At 42.4% G+C, this 22894-nt stretch overlaps 1 protein-coding gene across 1 annotated transcript in view; it reads right to left on the minus strand.

Moving 5' to 3' along the window:
• Positions 1-22894, minus strand: part of PTDSS1 (phosphatidylserine synthase 1) — a 66113-nt gene that overhangs the window by 28036 nt on the left and 15183 nt on the right. The window contains exons 3-5 of the mRNA XM_046641876.1: positions 10755-10799; positions 8476-8600; positions 2291-2449 (exon numbers count right to left, since the gene is read on the minus strand). Of these exons, the coding sequence (XP_046497832.1) occupies positions 2291-2449; positions 8476-8600; positions 10755-10799 (329 nt within the window). The remainder of the gene's footprint in view (positions 1-2290; positions 2450-8475; positions 8601-10754; positions 10800-22894) is intronic.

Here is a 22894-nt window from a genome sequence, read left to right on the forward strand (position 1 = left end):
CTGCTGCCAAGAAGATACAGACCAGTGACTTCACGTGATTGGCCTGTGGTACGCTCACACCCCAGGTGGGCCAGGCACTACCCCTGAAGTGTACTCCCAGGTTCCTAGCCATGAGATGGAGCTTTAACTCTTGTCCCTAGACAGGGAAGAGAGAAACTCCAGCAGGCACTCATTTGCTGAAAAAAAACTTTGTGGGGGAGTGGGATGTGGAGGACATACTTCAGCCTGAGGAGCTTTCCTGGAAAGTACCAGATTCTGGGGCTGAGAAGGGCCCGAGAGACCTGAGTTGGGGGAGTTAGAGGGAACCACATTCATTCATTCACTAGGGATTTGGGGAGCATCTGCCATGTGTGAAGCAGAGTACTACAGTCTGGGACTATGTAGACATGGGCCCTGCCCTCTCGAGGGGTAATGTTGAGCAGAAAAGAAACACTTGTCAAGTGTCTAAAAAGCGACGAGCATTTCAATGGAGAAGGGTGAGGAGCTCTATTTCCAGGTGTGCAAACATGGAGTACAGCCAGTGGAGGGAGCGGGGAAGAGATGGAAGAGCTTGGAGGCAGAGTCTGTAGGAAAGGAAGTAGAATCTTTGAAATGAAGAAAGCAAAGATGTTGGGAGCACAGAGAGCAAGGTGGAAAGGTCCTGAGGGGGCTAGGGAGGTGGGCTGGGGCCAGTAAACATCGGGTCTCATAGGCTGGTTCAGAAGTTTGGATTTTGTTTTAAGAGCAATGGGCAAACACTAAAAAGTTTAAGGAGGAGAAGGATGTGATTGGGTTGAGGTCTGACAAGGATCACTTTGGCAAAAGATAGCGTGAAGGGTGGAGACAAGTAATTCAGACAAGAGATGACCATGGATTAGATACAAGTGGGAGCATGGTATGAAAAGACCTGGACTGTAGAAATGTTTAGAAAAGAGAGTCTACAGGACCTGGGGATGAGGGGAGGCTGAGGAGCAGGGAGAGGAAGGTGCAGAAGGCCGTCTGCAGTGTGAGGGAAGAGGAAGAAGGGAGGCAGAGAAAGCTAAGTGGCTTGCACAGAGTCATAGAGGGGCTGGTTATGAAGATGCCTGGAAGTCACAGAGGTAGAACATGGTACAAGAGCAGGAAGATGGAATGCACATTTGGAGCCCAGCACATCTGGAATCCACTCCTGGCTCACCTAATGGTGCAAGGCTCTGAACTCTGGTTCCCTCATCAATACACTGAGAAAAGACACTGTCTTTTCCAGTTCATGGTGATGATTTAAGATGGTAAAAGTACAGTGTTGGGTACTGTTAGGGGTTGAATTATGTCTGCTCAAAATCCATATGCTGAAGTCCTAACCTCCTATACCTCATAACATGACCTCATTTGGAAATAGAATCATTGCAGATGTCTTTAGTTCAGATGAGGTTTTACTGGAGTAGGGTCAGCCCCTAATCCAGTAGCACTGGTGTCCTTACGAAAAGAATGCCACGTGAACAGACACAGGGAGAAGACCATGCGAAGATGAAAGCAGAAATTAGGATGATGCGTCTACAAGCCAAGGAATGCCAAAGATGAGCAGCAAACCATGAGAAGCTAAGGGAGGCCAGCAGCAGAAGGCTCTCAGCAGGAACCAACTCCGTCAACGCCCTGAACGTAGACGCCAGCCTCCAGGGCTGTGAGAGGAACATTAAGAGAAGCTCCATCTAAGGGTCAGGATAATAATTGGAATGAAGAAATACACTGTACACATGGCCAAATTTTGTTCCCTGAGAATGATTAGCTAAGAATAAAATAATAATTGAATAATAAATGAATTAGTTCTCCCAATTTCATTTTGCTAGTAGTTTTTCAAGAGTATTTCTCTTTCATTCGTTAAATGAAACACTAGAGCTGAGATGTCAGAGCTATATTAGAAACCCATTTTCCAGCTACAAAATATCCTCGATGCCCTTGTAATTCCTAAACACCACAATCCTATTAGTCTCAAACTGGAAACTAGTTAGTAGGTAAACCGACCTATTTACTTCTAAGCAGATCTCTTCATTACCAGTTATTTGTCTCACTTGGGATTTTAACTTCATTCTTTAGCCTTATTTCATTTGTTTCTCTTTAAGATTTGTGACATAGAGGCACACTTTAAGTTAATAAGCAATTTTTTTTTCAATATTCACACCTTTGTAAATATTCCTAGGGGATGGTTTAAATAACAGTTCTGTACCGCAAGAGGCTGGAGAATGGAGTACTTGATTATTAATGGACAATCTTCTTCCCACATATAAACTATCCACACTGTAGATCTAAATCACTGCTTACACCCCCTTCTTACCTCAGTTAGCTCCCAAGTAATGCTGATTGTCCAGCAGAGGCCATAACTACGGATCAACAAAGCCTTCATGGCCCAGCCCCAGAAATGTCCAAATGCAAATATATCAAAATGACTGATAATCCTCTCCCAAGTGATAACATGGCAGTTCACAGCATACTCCTGTTTAAAATAAAAAGAGAAATAATTAGTGATACTCTAGAAATCAACTTGCTTCCAGGATTCTGACAATAAGTGAAAAGAACTCATACGACCTTGACAACTAATACATATCCTGCCCAATAAAAAAAAGTTTTAATAACTGAAGATTCCTGGGGAAAAATGAACAAGTATTAGAGTTTGTAAATCAGAATTGCTGTGCTCTGAATTGCAAAAGCCGGGTTAAAATGGGAAGCAAAATAATTTTACAAAGGCTTAAGACAACTGAAAGTGGTATCCCGTAGCCTATGTCATCTGACCCTATGGCAAGTGTGTTAAAGCCAATAACAAAAGCATAAACAGAATCCTAATAAATAAAGAATAAATAGAATCCCAATAGGTTTGGAAATTTAAAAACACACCTCTCTAAATAGAATGAAGTAAAGAAGAAATTTTAATAGAACTTTAAAATATATTCAGTACTAAATGATAATGAAAATATTATATATCACAACTGATGGGATGCAGTTAAGCAGAACTTAGAGGGAAATGTAAAGCCTTAAATGCTTACATTAGAAAAGAAGAAAAGCTGAAGTATCCAATTTCAGAAATTAGAAGAAGAAAACTGAAATATCTCCCATCCAAAAATGTATCAAATACTACATAATTTAAATATTAAAAAATTCCAAAGCTTTTAAGGATTTGGGTTCCACCTAATCTTTTGTTTTTAATGTGACATATTTTTACATAATTTAAAATAGACATCCTTATATTTCTGTATTTATTCTGAAAGTAGTTATCATATGACAATATAACATTTCTCAGGAATATCTACATTTCATTCTTTCTTCCCAAAATTAATCTGATAGGAAGAAGGAAGATTTGGAAAATAGCCACCTATTATGAGCCAGCTGAAAGAATTAAATATAGTATTTTCAAATTCTAGACATGATACTTTCTGAGGGAGCATAAGAGCACCTGGTGCTCCTCCTTCTCCGTTGAAACCCACCACGTCAGACTGCCTCAGCCTTTCTCAGATCCAACCCATTTCAATTTGCAAAGCTGAAAGGACATTTTTAAAAACTGTATTTTTTCAGAAACATTGTGATGCGAGATTATGATATATAAATGGGAAATAGAGAAAAGAGGAAAAAATTCAATAGAGATAAGACAAGATAGGGCATAAAAAAAAAAATTCAATAAGATGAAGGTTCTCTTTCCAGGCTCTGAAACAGCATGTGCCTGTCTCAGGGAATCACAGGGCGAGAGAGAGAAGTAGCCTTGGGCTGAGGCAGTTATGTATGACGTTAAGGGGAGCTGCAAGGTCCCGGCAACCCCATATTTCTCAATCATTCCATTCTCTTGTTTACTCTGGAACACACTGCTTAGGGTTAGCTAAGAAGGGGGTGAATTCTGTCTTTAGAAGGCTTCTCTTAACCTTCTTTCAACCTATGATTAAAATAATCATAGGTTAAAAACAACCCGGGAGGCCATTCCACTCTCTGTGAGAATATTTCTGTGCTTTAACATATGGAAAGGCACTTTGAAAGTCATAAAGAGCCAAATGTCCCCCTGGGGGGCACAGAGGACACTGCAGTTTAATGCAGCTGGGGAGCCGCACACACAAGCACAACCCTGGGAAGCAGAAGAGGCATTAAATGAGGACATTCTGGAGTCAGAAAATGGAAAGGGGCCAAGTGAGGAGAGTTTGTGTGCGTGAGTAAAGCGGTAGGTCAGGACAAATTCTGCCTACCTCCTAACCTGTCAGAGGGCTCATCTTGGTGGCTCCACCCTCTCCCTTGCTTGCCCAACACTTAACAAAATACCAAGTTCTATTCATTTTACCTCTCCAAGTGTTTCTTTTCTCCATCTCACTGCCATTATTATTTCTTGCTTAGACATCTGCAATATAGCTTTTTAAAATTATGAAATGTTTCAGGTAAACAAAAAAGTACAGACGATGCTCTAATAAGCACCTGACTACCCACCTCTAGCTTAAGACTGCAAAGATTTTTAACTGGTCTCTCTGTAGTCACTTTTGTTTCCTGTAATTGATCCTCTACAAACAAAATGATTTTGCAGATCATTTTAGGGCTGCATGTGTTGAGGGGGCAGGTGCTTGGGTAAGGCATCCTCCCCAGTGTGGAAGGATATTTACCGCCACATGCTTTAGGCCTCCCACCCACCCTCTCCCTCACTCCTACCTGGGGGAGCTGGTGATCTTGCAAGAAGAAAGAACATACATACTCCAACCTCTATGGGGTCCTCTCTTTGGAAATTATTTACCTATGAACAGCATAGGTTCTTGTCTGTTCCCTCAACCTTGCAGAAATTTTCGTGGGGTCAGGCCTGCCTTGTGACCTTGTGAGAAGAAGCTTTTGATTATCCAATGGGACAGCGGATCACACGCCTGATTAATTGCGGGGGGAGCATGGTATCAGCAAGGCCACATGGCCCAGGTCTAAAGCCATCTGCTCCACTGAGTTTTTACCAGGAGGAAATCACTGATATTCTGCACTCTTTTTTTTCTGTTTCCAAACTCGACTAGAGATGGGGATATTATTCATTGACCCACTAAAACACCAAAACAGATCATGCAACTCCTCTGCTTAGAAAACTTCCACGGCCTTTGGTTACATTTAGAATAGCATCCAAAGTCCTCACCCAAGTCTCCCCAGCCTCAGGAACTGTCCTCCTCTGCCTCTTCATTTCTGCTCTCCTGGAGCTCTTCCCTGATCCAGCTCCCCTGAGTCGGAGCCTCCACACAGGCTGGTCGGCCCTTCTTCCTGAGTAATGGCCTTGACCTCCTACTCCCACGTTGCTTGGCTAACTCCCATTCATCTTTTAGTTGTCAGCTTAAACATCAGCTCTTCACAGAAGCCCTGCCTGACTTCCTGGGCTAGATTGGGTCCCTTTTATAAGTTCTAATAGCACCCAATTCTTTTTCTTTATTACACTGCACACTGAAATCATTATGCTCTGTGATTCTATGATACGTCTTTTTCACACTGCAGTATTTCGAGAATTGGGATGCATATTTCAATATATTACAATGTTTGGTGCATTTATAATATAAAGTTTCCTTTTTCCCCTCCCAAAAGCCAAACCTATAATTGATGGTGTGTCTCAAAATTGATGCTGACTTCCTGACCCTATGATCAAACTTAGTGGTATAAAAAGGGACAACCAGACACTACACTCCTCCTAGTGTGACACATAGCACTTCCCATGAAGCAGTCCTGCTATGGAAACTGAACTCGATCTGGAATCCAATCCAGCCTCTACATCTAACTCTCAGTTTACAGGAAATACAGGGGCACAGAGAGATATGTTAAATGATACCCTGCAAATGCAAGCTGCAAAATCCAGACATGAGAAACTCTATAGAATAAACAATATGGTTTCTTTGACAAATAAACTTCTAGGTAAAAAAAGGTAGAGAGAGACTACAAATTAAGAGATATTTAAGAGCTACAGAAAACGCAATGTGTGGACCTTGTCAGGATCCTATTTTGAACAAATCAACCATAAAATACCTTTATGAGGCAAGTGGGGAAATGTGAATACTGATTGCATACTGTTCACTGTTGAGCAACTGATAATGACATTGCGGTTATGTAAAAAAAAAAAGTCCATATATTTTAGATATAATGTCTGAGAACTGTTTCAAAATAATCCAAGACATGGGGGATAAAAATGAAACAAGATTCGGCATGTGCCAATAACATTTAAAAAATTGCTTAAGTTGCCATTAGTACAAGAAAAAGAGCCAACAATTATTTGTTTCATTTGTCTTCTTGCAGACTCTACACTCTAAGGGGACAGGGAGCATGCCTACCTTTTTCCCCTCTACCACCAGCATGGCGTCTAGCATTTGGGAAAAGCTTAGCAAGCATTTACCACACAGAAGACCACTGCATCAGACAACCCAATTTACAAATCGGATATGCTCTGAAAGCTTGTCTGAAGCTTAGAACATACACTTCTGAATAGAATCAATACTTAGGATCAATACTTAGAAAAGTGGCAAACTTTCCAGACAGTTACACAAAAAACTGCCACTAATAAGACTTCAATGACCCCCACTATCAATTTATAATATTAATTCTAAGGGAAAAGGCAGTCTGAATTTCAGTGCACGACACCGGGCATGGGCTAGAACCTATGAAGACCAGGAGCAGGTGGCAGCACAGGAGGAATGGGGAGTGCAGATGACCTTGGGAACCAGTGAACTACAGACTTCCATGAAGGTACTTCTCCTTACCACAAACTCTATCAAAAGGAAGGAATCTCTCTAGAGCCATCAATGAACAGGTCTAGAATTGTGAAAGATTACTTTAAGGAAGTCCAAAGTGATGGGGGATAGAGATGGAGAAGACTGAGGCTGTGCTAGTACCAGCTGGAACTCTAGAAGCTGAAAAAGCCCTAGGCTGTGCTTTGCATGGCAAGAAACAACTAGCCATTACTTGAAAACTAGATTTTAAAAGCCAGTTGCAGCTCTTTGGGGGCCGTAACTGTGACATTTGGATGTCCTCATGATGTCAAATTCCTAATGAAGCTAGATGTCAAAAGCATTGTTAGATTCAACCCCCTCCCTCTGGCTGTGAGAAGAGGATCGAGACACACCAGCAAAGCCGCCTGCAAGTCAGTTTACTTCATAATATGACAAATCTTGCTTAAAAACTCCCCAAACTTGTGGGGGAAAATATCCTATCTGGGATATCTTTCTCCCAATCTCTTCCTCATAAGGCTCCTGTGAGTATCAAAGCACGTATTGTTATTATAACTCTATACCTGAGGCATAGTCCAAAGGAAAAGCAGAGGTTTTGGAGTCAGAGGGACCTTACCAGCTTGTGTTTTGAGTGACACACCTATGCATTTTAGGCTTCTCTTTCTCCTTTGGTAAAAATGGGGATATTAACACCTAGCACGCACGTGTGAGGCGTACACAGACTATACACAAAGCGCCCAGCACAGTGCCTGGCAGACAGACAACCCACAGTCACTAACTGCCAGCATCCTCCCCACAACCATCATCATTATTGTCATCATTAGAAGGTGTAAGTCACCTCATACCATTCTCTTTCTTGGAGCAGGAAATCCCAAAACTCACTTTTCTCCCTGAGACTTTTAAATAATTTTTGGTATTCTTATTTTTGCCTTTAGTGTGTTCTGTATAAAAGTTACAGATAAAATCTGGAAACACCATTCCCAGCAGGTCGGACCAATCTCCACTAGGGTAGAATGACCACTTCTCGGGCCTTTGATTCAGTTCCTTTATGTTGTTTCTTGTTGGCTAAGCAAGGGCCTATCCATCATCCAGACGCCTGTTCTCCTTTTCTGAGAATCACTAGGTCTTTCTTCAATCAAACGTTGTACCAAACGTTAGACATTTAAAAAAGAAAAGAAAAAGGAACAGCATTACAGTATAAAATAGTTTCTTCACTAAAAGAAAGCACAGGGTAGTTTTAGCCAAGAATAAAATTATTTTTTGTGGTTTAATAAAAATAATGAAAGAAATGGCCTAATCACTACAATTGGCCCCTTCATGGCAAGCAGGCGGGAAGGATCATGGCGTCAGGACTGGAGTTGGGGAGCAGAGGTGCTGAAGGTGACACTGACAAGCAGGAACAGCTGCCATCACTGAGGACTTGGTGTGTGCCTCGTAAATAACGTCATTGTGTTTAGTTCACAATAAACTCCCCAAAATAAGTATTATTATTTTACTTTACAAAGCAGGGAACAGGCTAACAAGTATGTTGCCCACGGTCCCACAGCTAACAAGTGACAGAGGCAGAATTTATGCCCAAGGCTGTCTGATAACAATGCTCACATTCTTCCTATCATCCCCTTTGCTCCAAGAGAGAATTTTACTTCCCTGGACAGTATCATTCATGGAAGACATATACCTCACCAACCTGCCCAGAGACCTGGCTTTTAGATATCTACATGGGAAATACAGAGAAGGGACAATTTAGAATGTGAAGTCAACTGCCTGCTACACCTAAAAGTCCACAAATTTCTCCAAAACGCCACTGGCAAGTACGTACCATGACATCTGCTTCCCTTGTGGCATATCGCAGATTTGGATCTAGCCAGTACATTAAGGACTTAACCTGCTCGAAGTTCAGGAAGAGGAGGAATACCAGGAACAGGAAGTACAGCACACTGAGTCCTGAGGGAGAGAAAAGTATTCTCACGTTTAGGAGAGATCTGGGTGTCAGACGCACAGCACACATTCGACTCAATTGCTCATGGCCCAAAGCAGACACTGATATTGTAACACAGCCTGTCGAGGCCCCATTGCAATCTGGTGTTTCCCTTGATGGGGGCATCTGATGCACAGTCCTAACTCAGATTGAGAGAGGTCAGTAATACTCTCTGATAAAATAATGCTTAAGCTGAGTGCTGAAGGACTGGCAGACAAAGGGTGGGTGGGTAGGAGTGGAGGGGTGGATGCAACACTCAGGCACAGAAAAGGCGTACAGGTAGGTCCCTGGAAAGAGAAATGTATTGGACCTGGCATGTGGCTGGGGTGCTGGTAGAAAGGGGAAGGGAGAGAGGTGGCATTGAAGTGACAGTCAGGGCTTGGGAGCCATAGTAAAGATTTCAGATTTTATCTTAAGTGAAATGAAGAGCATTTGACGAGTTTTAAAAGGAGAAATGAGGTGATCTAGGTAACATTTCAGGAAGCTGACTCTGGCCACTGTATGGAGAGTGGAAGGAGGCGGGCAAGGCCAGGGGTGGACAGTCAGTCTGGGGCAATTTCAGCAGCGACAGGTATGAGGTGCGAGAGGTGACCCAGGGCCACTTACCTGTGTCTTCCTCCCAAGTTAGCCCTTGCAGGCATTACGTTTTGTCACATCATATCATAATTGGTATCCTAATAATCACCTCATGTCATTTAAAAAAGAAAGTTAATAATCTACTTTAAGAAGGCAAAAGCATGTAAATACATTTTAGAAAGATCTGATAGTGTTTTAGAACTAACCACCAGTGGCTTTGTGACTTCTCTTTCTATGGAACCTGCTAGAATTAAAATGTTTATGTAGGTCATCTAGACACTGTGATACAAACGACCTTGGACCACAGCACCCCATCCAAACTTGGCTCAGCACTAATCTCGCACAAGCCGCTCCAGTGAGAACATCCACGGCTGGAATGAAGTCCCCAGAGCGTCCACAGCACAGGCCTTCCAGCAGGCCGCTCCCGCTCCTCAGGGAGCCCCGGGGGAGCAGGATGGTAGCATGGCCAACCTGGCCAAGCAGCCCAGGGTCCGGGGAGCACTCGGTTTTAGGCACACAGGTATGAGAACCTCCTCAAGTTTGCACTTATGCAGCTATTTTCACAAATTTTCACTTCAAATTCCCCCACTACACCTTTTCGTTTTCATTTTTTCAAAAGAATTAAGACAGAAAAAAAGTGTCTGTGGAGCAGGCGTTCTTAAACTGGAGTTCGTAGTTGGGCTTCATGGTCTGTGAAGCCACAGATATAATATGGAGAATTGTGCGTGTACAAGCATGCATACATGTGAGTGTGCATGTGTACTGGGAAAGGGTCTATAGTTCTCATCAGATTATCAAAGGGCTCCAGGATCCCAAAAAGATCTCAGGTAGGAAACAAGACTGCTCATTACCTGTAACGGACCATTTGAAATAGGAAAAACTCAGATGTAGCCAACTAGCTGAAAATAACACAACTTCAAGCAGCAGAATTGAGTCCATGTGATGTAAGTATGATGCAACCAGGATTATCTTTTTAAATGTGTAAAGGAATCATGCCACTTCTCTGCAAAAAAATCCTCCTGTGACTTCCCACTGCCCTTCACTCCACGTTTCTTACTGGCCCACAGCCCTGCAGGGTTCTGTCTGTGTCCAACTCTGACCTCTCTTGTTACTCCCCAGGGCCTGCCACACTGCAGCCACACTGGCCTGGAACACACCAAGCTTCTTCTGGCTCGGGACCATGTAGCCTTTCCTTTGCCTGGCCTCCCTCCCCCACCTTTGCTGCACTAGCTAAGAGCAATAGCAAGACGCATAAAGAAAAACAAGCCACATTCCCTTATGTCAAATCCTGTGTACATTAAGGGACAACAGCTTAAGAAGGAGGTAAGTGGAGTTGAAACAGTTCACAAGTATGAGAATTTAAGTTATCACCAGTACTTTTTTGGTGGCAAAGAATTTTAACAAAAAATTTATATTAGGAATACCAAAAAGTAAAAAGCTATAAAGTTTTACTGTAGAGTGACAAGTAAAACTGCTATAATGATATACAGAAAAGGATGTTTTAAAGTAGAACATATTTTTAAATCTACTAACGGTTAACTCACCAAAAACCATTCGCCATAAGGCTGGATGAGGTCGAGTAAACGGACCTGCAGATAGATAACATTATAAGGTTAGAACACTGGTTTCAAACAAGACTAAAACTAAAGAAAGTACTGCGGATCTCCATAAAGACAAACAATAAAAAAAACAAAACACCTCTCACCTGTTAAATTTTTTTCCTACATAAATACTTTGTGGTCAAAGTCTAGGTTGAAATGTTTTATCCACATTGTAGCAACGATCACCACAATTGTAACAGCACCAATCTCTACAACAGAGGTTTTGTTTTTTTTCTAAAGTTTTGTCTTTAGAATTCAGACCATAATTTCCCATGGAAACAATGTTACCACAGTGAGTACATGACCAGGCCAGCCTTAAAGTGTATGTAATACATATTGACAAGTGAAGTCTCCCAGCTATCCGGGAGCTCCAGAGAGAGCAAGAGAGAGCGAGAGCAAGAGAGAGACTGACTCTGACAGTGAAAGAGAAGAGCAAAATACCGTGCTTTGAAAACAAGTGAGGTAGGGAGTGAGACTGAAAACAAACCCTTGGAGCACTGGAACCGGCTAGTGCAGTGGCTTCTGATCATGAACTATGGTAACAAAATACCTTTTACACAGCAACCCAGTTCAGATACACAGATGCAGATTCCAGGCAGTGAAAACTAAAGTTTCACAGGATGAAACTTACTACAAATGATACACCAATAATTTCCATTTTGTTAAAAAAAAAAAAAAGTAGGGGCTGGCCCAGTGGTGTAGTAGTTAAGTTTGTGCACTCAGCTTCAGTAGCCCGGGGTTTGTGGGTTCAGATCCTGGGTGTGGACATAAACACCTCTCATCAAGTCATGCTGTGGCAGCATCCTACATACAAAATCGAGGAAGACCAGCACAGATGTTAGCTCAGGGTCAATCTTCCTGGCCAGAAAAAAAAAAAAAAAAAAAAAAAAAAAAAGAAGAAGAAGAAGAAAGCAAACAAGCTAGGCCTTGATCCACTAAATTGAATTACCACCAACTGAAGAGTGGCAACATGCAAATATTGAACACTGCTCTAGTGGGCACCAGACCTACATGGGCACTGCCCTCCTTTGGAACAGCCTTCCTAAACTTGGAGAATTTCCAGCATTATGAATCCCATATCTCCAGGGAAGATGCCAGAGCTTGCTGCTCAGTCTTCCTTACAGCTAGGGCTCGATCCTTCAACAGCACCCATGCCAGACTTGACCTCAGGAGCTGGCAACAGCAGAGGTAAGTATGCAGAGCTCTCCACTCTCAATCTCTCCGGCTAGCAGGGACAGGAGTGAGGAAGTGCCATTCCTCAGACCAGTGAAGACGGCACTGGTGATCGTGGCAGCAGTAGTTACATGAGAGTTTGCTGCATGTGACAGTGGGACAGACTATAGCCAACGTTCACTGGGATTTTCTCATTGGACAGTTCTGGGTGACATGCCACATCCTAGAAGCTTAGCCTGGGCCTGGTTTCCTAGGCCTCCCACAATTCCTCAAGTCAGTCAATATCCTGTAACAGGTTTTTTAATCAGCAGAGTTAGCTTCTATTGCTTGTAACCGGTAATCCTGTCTGAAATGAATATTGCACTATAATTTTTATTCTGGAACTCATTCTAAAATCCATCTCTTCTTAAAAAGATTATATTAAAACATATTTTAACTGCTTTCTTTTGATAGATCAAGTTCATATTAGGAAGATCAGTTACAAGTATCCTCCATTATCCAAAACTATCCAGTTTCTGAGTTTAGATGGTGAGAGTTCAGAATGTAAATTAGTTTCATGAAAGACTCTGTTTTATCCAAATTAATTTTGTGTCTGAGTTTTGGAGGGCAAGTAACGAGAACTCAGAGCACGTGGGATTGATCTAAAGTTATACAAAGCTGTTCGATTTCTGAGTTCCAATAGTGATGGCTCAGACAGTGAGGAGTATCTGCGTTCTTTTTAATCAGCTGTTTCTTTCTCAGAAAAGCACAGTGAAACACAAACAAGAATCCCCTTCCAGATGACAATGCAGTTAACTTTCTTCCAAAGTCGTTGGCTAGCTTTTGAAGCTAAATGTCATCTTTTAAAATTGTCATCTTTTAAGTAACTTTGCTCTTCTAAATGCTCTTCTTCACTGATTTTTGGTTGATCTCTTAACTTGTCACCATGAGTGAATGTCCTCTGTATTACGATGGCTGTATGACTTGCAAATATTACTTCATCCATACTATCAAATTAATCTTCCAGACATAACTGGGAACCCAAGCTTTCTCTACGGTTTCCTCTTATAAGGTCCAACTCTAAAATTTTATGACCTATTATATGGCTGGCAACAGAATTCCATGCCCAATCAACACTTAAAATCATATAAATAACGTTATTCTCAAGAACAATCATAATTATACCTTATAATAGTCAGCAGTACTTTCCAGAGCACTTACTGTCTACCACGCTGCGGGAGGAGACACCCCACACGTTAGCTCTCCGCTCTGACGGCTGAGTGATGTGGGCGCTACCATCATTCCCAATTTACAGATAAGGACAGGGAGGCCTAAGGAACCTGCCTAGCGTCCCACAGCTCACAGACTCCACCTCCAGTCTGAGAAAACATATGTACTTGCCTGTCAACTCTGTCAGGCTTGGGCCAGCTCTGGAGGAGAGAGTGGTGGGGGAGTTGAGGGTTTGAGCCAGGACTGCCTCAGGGCAGGGGAGAGAAGTGAGCTGGCGAGTGGTGTTTCCAGTTGGTGCAATATGGACTTGATAAGCAAGGTCAGGCAAAGCAGAAGGGCAGGGTACTGATGCAACCCATACAATGGCCTCCGGAGTTGTCTTCAACCTCTGAATTCTTCAACAGAAGCCCTCTGAAAACAGAACTCCCCCTCTTCTTATCTAACCCTAAGCAGTGTATTCCACAGTAAACAATAGGATAGAGTGACTGAGAAATATGGGGTTGCTGGGCCTTCCAGCTCCCCTAACCTAATACATAACCTAATATATAACTGCCTCAGCCCAAGGCTATTTCTCTCTCTCGCCCTGTGATTCCCTGAGACAGGCACATGCTGTTCCAGAGCCCGGAAAGAGAACCTTCATCTTATTGCAATGCTGTTTGTTTTCTTAAAGCCTTAGCTTGGCTTATCCCTAATGAATATTTCTCTTTTCTCCAGATTTCCCACTTACACATTATAATATCACATCACAATGTTTCTGAAAAAATACAAATTTTTTTTTTTTTTTGCTGAGCAAGATTTCACCCTGAACTCACATCTGTGCCAATCTGCCTCTATTTTGTATGTGGGTTGCAGCCACAGCATGGCTGCTGATGAGTGGTATAGGTCCAGGCTTGGGATCTGAACCCAGGCTGCCAAAGTGGAAGGCACTGAACTTAACCACTAGGCCATGGGGCCAGCCCCCTAAAAATATAATTTTTAAAAATATCCTTTCAGCTTTGCAAATAGAAATGCATCAAATCTGAGAAAGGCTTATTAGAAAATCTGATGTGGTGGGTTTCAGAAGAGAAAGAGGAGTACCGAGGTACTCTGCCCTGAACCCAGTAGGTGGGAACCACTGGTGTCTTTGGCTTATAAACGGTGAGTTAATGCCCTGGAATGGAAGGTAACTCTTTCAGTAGCTAACTTCAAAACCCAATCCAGGCTTTCTTTCAGCCATGAAATCTGCCAACTTCCTTCTGAGTAGAAACTCTGAACGTTTTAATGTAGTATTTTAAGAAGTGCAATCTAGTAGCATTACTCACTAAGAGTACCATCTTTACCTTCAAAGACAGAAATATTGCTAAAAGTATTATTATACTCCTTAAAAAATTGAGGATGATGCTGGTGTTTTTCCATAGTCGTGTCAACGGAGATACATTCTGAGAGACGTATCATTAGGTGATTTCGTGGCTGTGTGAACATCACAGAGTGTACTTACACAAACCTAGATGGCATAGCCTACTACACACCTAAGCTATATGGTACTAATCTCATGGGATCACCGTCATATATGTGGTCCATCATTGACGGAAACATCATTCTGTGGCGCATCACTATACTATAAACCTTGATATTCATGCTCACTAGATTACCCATACCTGGCTACTCCAATCAAGTTACCTTTTTGGAAGCCATGCTTTGCACAGCTGTCACGTGCCCAGACATGTTTGTCTGTCATCCACCTAGACATGTCAGTCCTCCCATGAACACTGACTTTATCTCAACACCTTCCTCACAGATCTTACTTCCCAACAAACCATTTTCCCAGGGTTCTTGTAAAGGGAGGATTCCTCCTTTTTCTGACTACTGCCATGGTCAGGAGATTACTAGGAGTGCCCCATCTCGTGGTGTGTTTCTTACGTATACTTTATTTCTTATCTGATGGCAGCTGCCTGGAAGGGTCTGGCTCTCCAGTTCAGCTCCTCTTCTCTGTGATCATGCAGGAGGAACGGGGATGGCTTTGTGGAGTGCTGATGGAGAAACAGTGCTGCTTGTGTTTTGCATTGTAGTTTTCTTACAAGGCACATTCAAAAACTACATGTTTTATCTTCCTTATCCATCCCTACATCTGGAATACATCATTTTCAATCAGCTATTAAGAGCAGGTTTAATTTCAAGAAATAGAAACCAAACATCTTCATCATGAGAAGAGCTAGCATTTAAAAAATTACCTCAGAAATTAGAAAGCAAGATTATTGCTTGACTTGCCAGCAACTGTTATACCTAAGAAAAACTAAGTCTAAGGGACCAAACCTTAGGGAGGCATAATTCTTTTAACAAAAACTAGAAGCTATATTTGTGTCCGCAGGCCCTTAGTCTGCTTCTTTGCTTGATTATTTTTTTTTCAGCTTCCCATTGAGGTATAAATTGACAAAACTCTAAGGAATGTGATTACTATTCTTTACTTTTTTGTTTGGTTTTCTTTTTTTTGAGGAAGATTAGCCCTGAGCTAACATCCATTACCAATCCTCCTCTTTTTGTGGAGGAAGACTAGCCCTGAGCTAATGTCTGTGCCCATCTTCCTCTACGGTCCACATCCAGGATCCAAATCAGCGAACCCCAGGCCGCCACAGTGGAACATGTAAACTTAACCACTGTGCCACCAGGCCAGCCTCTGATTACTACTATCTTAAAGCTTAAATGTCTCTAGGAAAAACCTAGAAAAATTGAATAAAATTATCTCTAAGCAAGTTTGAAACCTAAAAAAAGACTATTTTTTTTACAAGAAAAAGTAATGGAGCAGGGGACAAAGAACAGGGGGACACAAGAACTTTTTTTTAAATTTAGAAGACAATGAATTTTCTAGATCACCTTCAAACCTCAAGGATATGTGGTTAGCACTATCTTAGCTCTGAGAAGTCAAATGAAGGCGAAGGACAAATAGAAGGATAAAATCAGGAAAATCAAGAAATATAGTATGCTCCCCTCAAAATGCCTTAAAGAAGTGCTAAACGGTGTTTCTCTAACAAATAAGTAACGGAAAAGAGAGGGCTAATTCTGTGAGCTTTTTTCCTGGCAGATTCATTGCTTAATTCAACATATACTTATTGTGAGGCCACTGTGGGCCAGGCACTGGGGGCAGAGCTAAGGCTTAGGAAGTTTGGGCAGGGTGGGCTGGAAGGGGGAGGAATAGTTCAAGGAAGCCCTCAGAAGCCAGCAAAGCACACCAGAAGGTCACCTGTTGAAAGAAATCTCACAACCAACTGGAGACTCAAATAGGTTTCTAAATGTCACTCCAGTGATACAGTTGTAGAGATAAAATTACACTTATACTTGAGTGTGAGTTGCTATAATGAGATGGAGGTAGTATTTAAAAAATTTTCTTTTTCTCCTAGAATATACACAGCACACCCTTTGGTCTTAGCAGCATCTTTTCGAATACCATGTCTATACAGGCATGACAAACAAAAGAAAAAGTAAACAAATAGGGGGCCAGCCCCATGCATGGCATAGTGGTTAAGTTAGACATGCTCTGCTTTGGTGGCCTGGGTTCATGGGTTTGGACCCTGGGCATGCACCTACACAACTCGTCAGCCACGCTGTGGCAGTGACCCACATATAAAGTAGAGGAAGATTGGCACAGATGTTAGTGCAGGGCTAATCTTCCTCAGCAAAATAAATATATAAACAAACAAATGGGACTGAATCAGACTAAATAGCCTCTGCAAGGCAAAGGAAACCAGGAACAAAATAAAAAGATAACCCACCAACTGGGAGAAAATATTTGCAAATCATATATCTGACAAGGGGTTAATCTCCAAAATACATAAAGAACTTATATAACTAAACAATAAAAAAACAAACAACCTGATCAAAAAATGGGCAGAGGATACGAACAGACATTTTTCCAAAGAAGATATAAAGATGGCCAACAGGCACATGAAAAGATGTTCAACATCACTATTCACTAGGGAAATGCAAATCAAAACTACAATGAGATCACCTTATACCTGTTAGAATGGCTATAATTACCAAGACAAAAAGCAACAAATGTTGGAGAGGATGTGGAGAAAAGGGAACCCTCATACACTGCTGGTGGGAATGCAAACTGGTACAGCCACTATGGAAAACAGTGGAAATTTCTCAAAAAATTAAAAACAGAAATACCATATGACCCAGCCATCCCACTAGTGGGTATTTATCCAAAGAACTTGAAATCAACAATTCAAAGAGACCTATGCACCCCTATGTTCATTGCAGCATTATTCATAATAGCCATGATGTGGAAGCAACCCAACTACCCATCAACTGAGGAGTGGACAAAGAAGATGTGGTGTATACATATATATATACACACACACAATGGAATACTACTCAGGCATAAAAAGACAAAATTGTCCCCTTTGCAACAACATGGATGGACCTTGAGGATATTATGTTAAGTGAAATAAGCCAGACAGAGAAAGACAAACACTATGATTTCACTCACATGTGGAAGATAAACAAACACGTGGATAAAGAGAACAGATCAGTGGTTATGAGAAGAGAAGGGGCTGGGGGTGGGCAAAAGGGGTAGGGGGCATATATATATGGTGACAGATAAAAATTAGACTATTAGTCGTGAGCATGATGCAGTCTATATACAAACTGATAAATAATGACATACGCCAGAAATTTCATGGTGTTATAAACCATTAGGATCTCAATAAAATAACCAAAAAAAACTTTTTTAAGGGAATCAAAAGACAGTAGAAGAGGAGAAGATGGCAAGAGAGAAGAAGAGTGAAGCGGTTATCAGACCCTTTCCTTCCCCAGCCTCACCTCACAGTCTCTCCCTCCATGTCTGTTTATAGGACTCAGGAAGAACTCTAGAACTTCATCCTGTTACTCAACCCATTTATTGTCAAATGAAATTTTGCTTGAGTGTCCCACAACCTCTCCCGTATAACTCAGGGGTAAATCCTAAGCCAATGGAGGTAATTCTTCTTTTATTCTTCTTTTATTCTTGCAGTCAATGAAGATCTATTAAGATCTACTGTGCCTACTCCTCTGAGCACTGTAAATCCTGTCCTCAGGTTTGGTTGGAGAAAAGACACGTGGCCTAATCTAGACAAAGAGAACCGAGGGCAAATGTGCTGGAGGGTTTCCAGAAAATGCTTCTTGACTCTTAAAAAGATAGACAGGAAGAAATGATTTTTTCTTCTGCTAGACATTGTCTATGACCATACGTCTGGTGCTGTAGTAAGCTGCCTCAAGATCATTAGGGTGGTGAAGCATAGGCCAGGACCAACATGTGAAACTGGTGGAGCAGAAAAAGGTAAAGAAATTGGGTCTTCACATGTCTCTAAGCTGCTGAATTAGCCAAACCTGGAACCAATTTATCTCAGAACTTCTTGTAACACAAGAAAGTAAACATTTTCCTTATTCTTTAAGCTATTTTAAAATGGATTTCCTATTACTTGTGGCCAAAAGCATCCTGACTGGTATAAAACCCTATGGAGAAAGTCAAGGGCTTTCTTTGTTATTTAGACTCTGTAAAAAGAACCACAGGGCTCTCTTCTGTCATACTTGACCACTTCTACCACACAGACAGCACACGTCAATTCACACACACACGAGACAGACGGATGCAGTCAAGTTTAGGCTGCTACTCAAACACGCAGGGCAGTCTTTACTAGGGCAAGGATAAATGCATTTGAAGTTGCCAAAATAGAACCATTCTGGGAATGCCATCCACTGAAGGCAGTGCCCCAAAACTGCCTTTCAAGGAGAAGACAAATTTTGGGCTCTGTTTCTCCCATTCATTTTCATTACTTAATTTGACAATATGTGCCAAGGGTGGGGAGAATAGAAAATAAGGTGACAGGACTGGAGCAAGAAGAGGCATGCATATGCACTCAGAGAAGCGGCCACCCAGCATTGTGGCTCCTGGAAAGGCCTTAAGTCTAAATGCTGGCTCTGGGAGGGGACAGACACACAGCTCAGGAGCACCCTTTCCCAGTGGCTCTGCCAGCTCCCCCATCATCTCTATAGCATCTCCCAAGGACACTCTTAATTTTAAAATATTCGATAATAACATTCTTTAATGTGGCCAACTTGTAGTTTCACTAATCTTATGTAAAATGTAAATAAATGGACCTTTAGAAAACAAGGTAGACACAATGTATTTGCTCTCTATACGTGGCTTCAAGATAATCCCTCCAAGGACTCACTTCCCTAACATCTTAATCCTTCTGACATAGACTACCGAAGCCATTGTCCTTGTCTATATCTATCTGAAGCCTTGTTTTTGGTAAGTTCTGCCTACAGATGAGCGGTGTTTGTGTGTGAACACACACACACACATGGTGGGGGAAGGATAAAGCAGGCAAAGAGTAGAAAGAGGAGAAAGTAGGAAAATTCAGATCAATCTGCTACCTCCTGCTGGTCATGGATGACATTTGGGCAGCAGAGGAGCATGGGCACAACCACCACGCGCCTTCCACAGGATCTAAAGCACACTGGGTACAGGCCAACCAAGACCCTAAGGCTGTGCTCCTGGAAAAAAGAAAAGCCAGAGACTGAGAGAGAGGAAGAGAAGAAGAAGGAGACAGAAACTCATGGGAAGACAGAGATAAAACACCTCACAGTGGACCTAATGTGAGAAATGACCAGAGCAGCACCCAGGAGCCGGGGCTCTACCACAGGCTGACATCAGGGAGCCGGATGACCTCTGGTGGATGAATGATGACCAGGGGCTCAGCTTCCTCAGCTGTAAACCAAGCAGACTCTACTTGAGGAGCCCTCCAGATCCTTCCCCCTTTGTATGCATCACAAAGTCCACACAGCCCGGATCAGAAAAGCATGAAGAAAACTTAACTTTTATCTTTCCAAAAGGAAAACAACAGCACAGTCCCAGAATGAGAGGCTGAGCGGGTTAAGTGGACTCTGAAGATTAGAGGACATCATTAGAGAACGGAGGAAAAACCAGCAGAAATCACACAAAATGTTACATACAATAAATTTAATCCCCCAACCTTCAGGGCCTTGGGTACCCTAAGAGAAACATCTGTTAGTGAAGCCTCAAAACCTGGCTCCTGCTAAACCTTCATTGAAAGGATGGCTGTAAAATCACGGCTCTTGAGAGACTAATCTTTGAGAATCCTCAGGCTGCCAAAACGGCTCTGGACTCAAAAATAGCAAATTAAAAAACAAAAAAGCAAGGAAGAAACCTACAAAGCCGTGAAGAGTTAACCTTTGAGAACTAAGCAACAAATTAAGATACAGCCAAGGAAAACTGAGGACTTAAACAACAGACTTGATACCTTTGGATTAATGTTTCCTGAGCACATACTCTGCTGTGATAAAAAAAAAAAAAAAAACCTCAAAACAAATAAACAGACCAAAAAAACAACGTAGAATGGGATAGATAAGATAAGAAAGAAATAGAAATAGAGGGCGCAGATCTCTAATGGCCACGGCACCAACTGATGACAGGGAGGTAAGCGGCAGCCCTTCACAGATACAGAAGGCAGAATGGCTGAGGGGAGGGTGCAGTCACCGCCATCTGAACAGTCACCTACTCACCTTCCCTTGCAGCTTTGGAGCTCACCATCTCCTTGCTTTGGGCTGTATTCTTACGCCACCTTTATATGAAAAGGCCAGATTTCAGAGCTCAGGAGGACCACCCACAGTCTCTGGTGGTTCCAGTGTGTGTTCAATGCTTGATGCTGCAAGTGGCCACTTAGCCCGTACTACAACATGGCACCCTTGAAAGAGAGGATGGGCTGCATAATGTCCAAGCTCTCCTCTAAACCTAAAATTCTGAGATTCTGTGTGTTGGAGGTGGAAGGGAAAAGAAAGTTGGAAATAGCCAAAAAGCTGTTTGACATGCGGACCTTTCCTAGAAAGTGAATTCCATAGCAGGGTCAATACCCCTTCATTCCATGACCTACCCATATAATGTACATCTTGTCTTCATACCCCAATAATTGCACATTAGCAGAACTCTCAGTTATCATGGAAAGGCCAAACTATGTTTGTCCTATCTGTATAAGGTATGCCAGTGTTATGGACTGAATGTTTGTATCCCCTTAAAATTCATATGTTGAAATACTAAACTCTAACGTGAAGACTGTTGGATTTCTTAGACCCTACAGGACCGGACCATAGAGCTACTTGGTTGTGAACATTTGCTCTTCTTTAAGACAGGGGAAAAAGATCCCTAAAGGCAATTCAGGGATCATCCAGGCTACCACTTCCACCATAGGCCCAGAGTGCAGGGGCCATGGCGGGAGGGTGAGGGAGGGCTGCCTCCATCTCGGTTTCAAAGGGCAACACCGATGCCCAGCGGAGCCACAAAGGGGTAGCCGTGCCAGGCAGGGCTGTGGCGGCAGACCACCGCCCCAGTGGGTCTGGAAGACAGAGCATTACGCCAAAGAGGATTATTCTTGAGCCTTAAGATCCCATAGAGTTTACCCTCCTAGGTTTTGGACTTGAATCCCATCACTCCTTCCTTCTCTCCTATTTTTCCCTTTGGAATGGGAATCCTGTGCCCGTCCCACTATTGTATTTTCAAAGCACATAACTCCTTTGGTTGCACAGGTTCACAGCCGGAGAGGAATTTTACCTCAGTACAAATCTTCTGTTGTTTAAGCCACCCAGTCTCAGATAATCTGTTACCACAGCCTGCACTAAGACAGTGGATTTTCCTATCTTGAAAGGTTTTCACTAAAAGAAAAAATTTCATCTAAAAGCTTGAGTGATTGGAGAGTTAAACTCAGCTCCTCAATAACTTGGTTATCTAGAACAATTCATTTCCTGAAGGAGTCAGAGTTTTACTGGCTGGACTATTATGCTACCAGCAAAAACATACAGCACTACATAAGATAAACAAAAATACAGAACAAAATTCCACTGCCACCATCCTGGAAAGCCTGAAGGCCTTGCCATGTGTGATATTGTGATTTATAATAAGAAATATACATTTGGTCTTCATCCCTGTTTCTAGCACAGAGCTCCTAAAACTCCTGGACTTTCCTAAGTGATGAGTGATAAAGGTATCTTTTGTTATGTTAATGATGTGACCTTTGGAAGGCACCTAAGCTTGCACGGAGGCTAGCTGCCAGTGGAGAGAACCACTGATTGGATCTTGGAGCATTGAGTCCCATTCCCAGACGTCCTGGGAGGAGAGAGGGGCTGGAGATTGAATTCAATCCCCAGTGGCCAATAATTTAATCAATCATGCCTATGTAATGAAGTCTCCATCATAAATACCCAAAGGGACAGATTTCGGAGAGCTTCTGGGTTGGGGAACACATGCAGGTGCCAGAAGAGTGGGGTGCCTCGAGAGGACAAGGAAGCATCTCATCCCTTCCCACATACTTTGCCCTATGCATCTCTTCATCTGGCTGTTGATTAATATCCCTTGTAATAAACCAGTACGGTAATCTAGTGAGTAAGCTGGTTCCTGAGTCCTGTGAGCTGCTTTAGAAAATTAATTAAACCCAAGGTGGGGCTTATGGGAACCCCTGATTTACAGTCATTTGGTCAGAAGTAGAGGTAACAACCTGGACTTGCGATTGGCATCTGAAGTGGAGGGCAGTCTTGTGGGACTGAGCCCTTAACCTGTGGGATCTGATGCTATCTCCAGGTAGATAGTGTCAGAATTGAGTTGCTGTCTGAGAGTTGCTTGTTAGTGGGGGACCCCCCCCATCTCCAATACACATACACTGGAATAGGTA

The sequence above is a fragment of the Equus quagga genome, chromosome 16, assembly GCF_021613505.1.
Source record: "Equus quagga isolate Etosha38 chromosome 16, UCLA_HA_Equagga_1.0, whole genome shotgun sequence".
In the NCBI taxonomy this organism is placed as follows: Eukaryota; Metazoa; Chordata; class Mammalia; order Perissodactyla; family Equidae; genus Equus; species Equus quagga.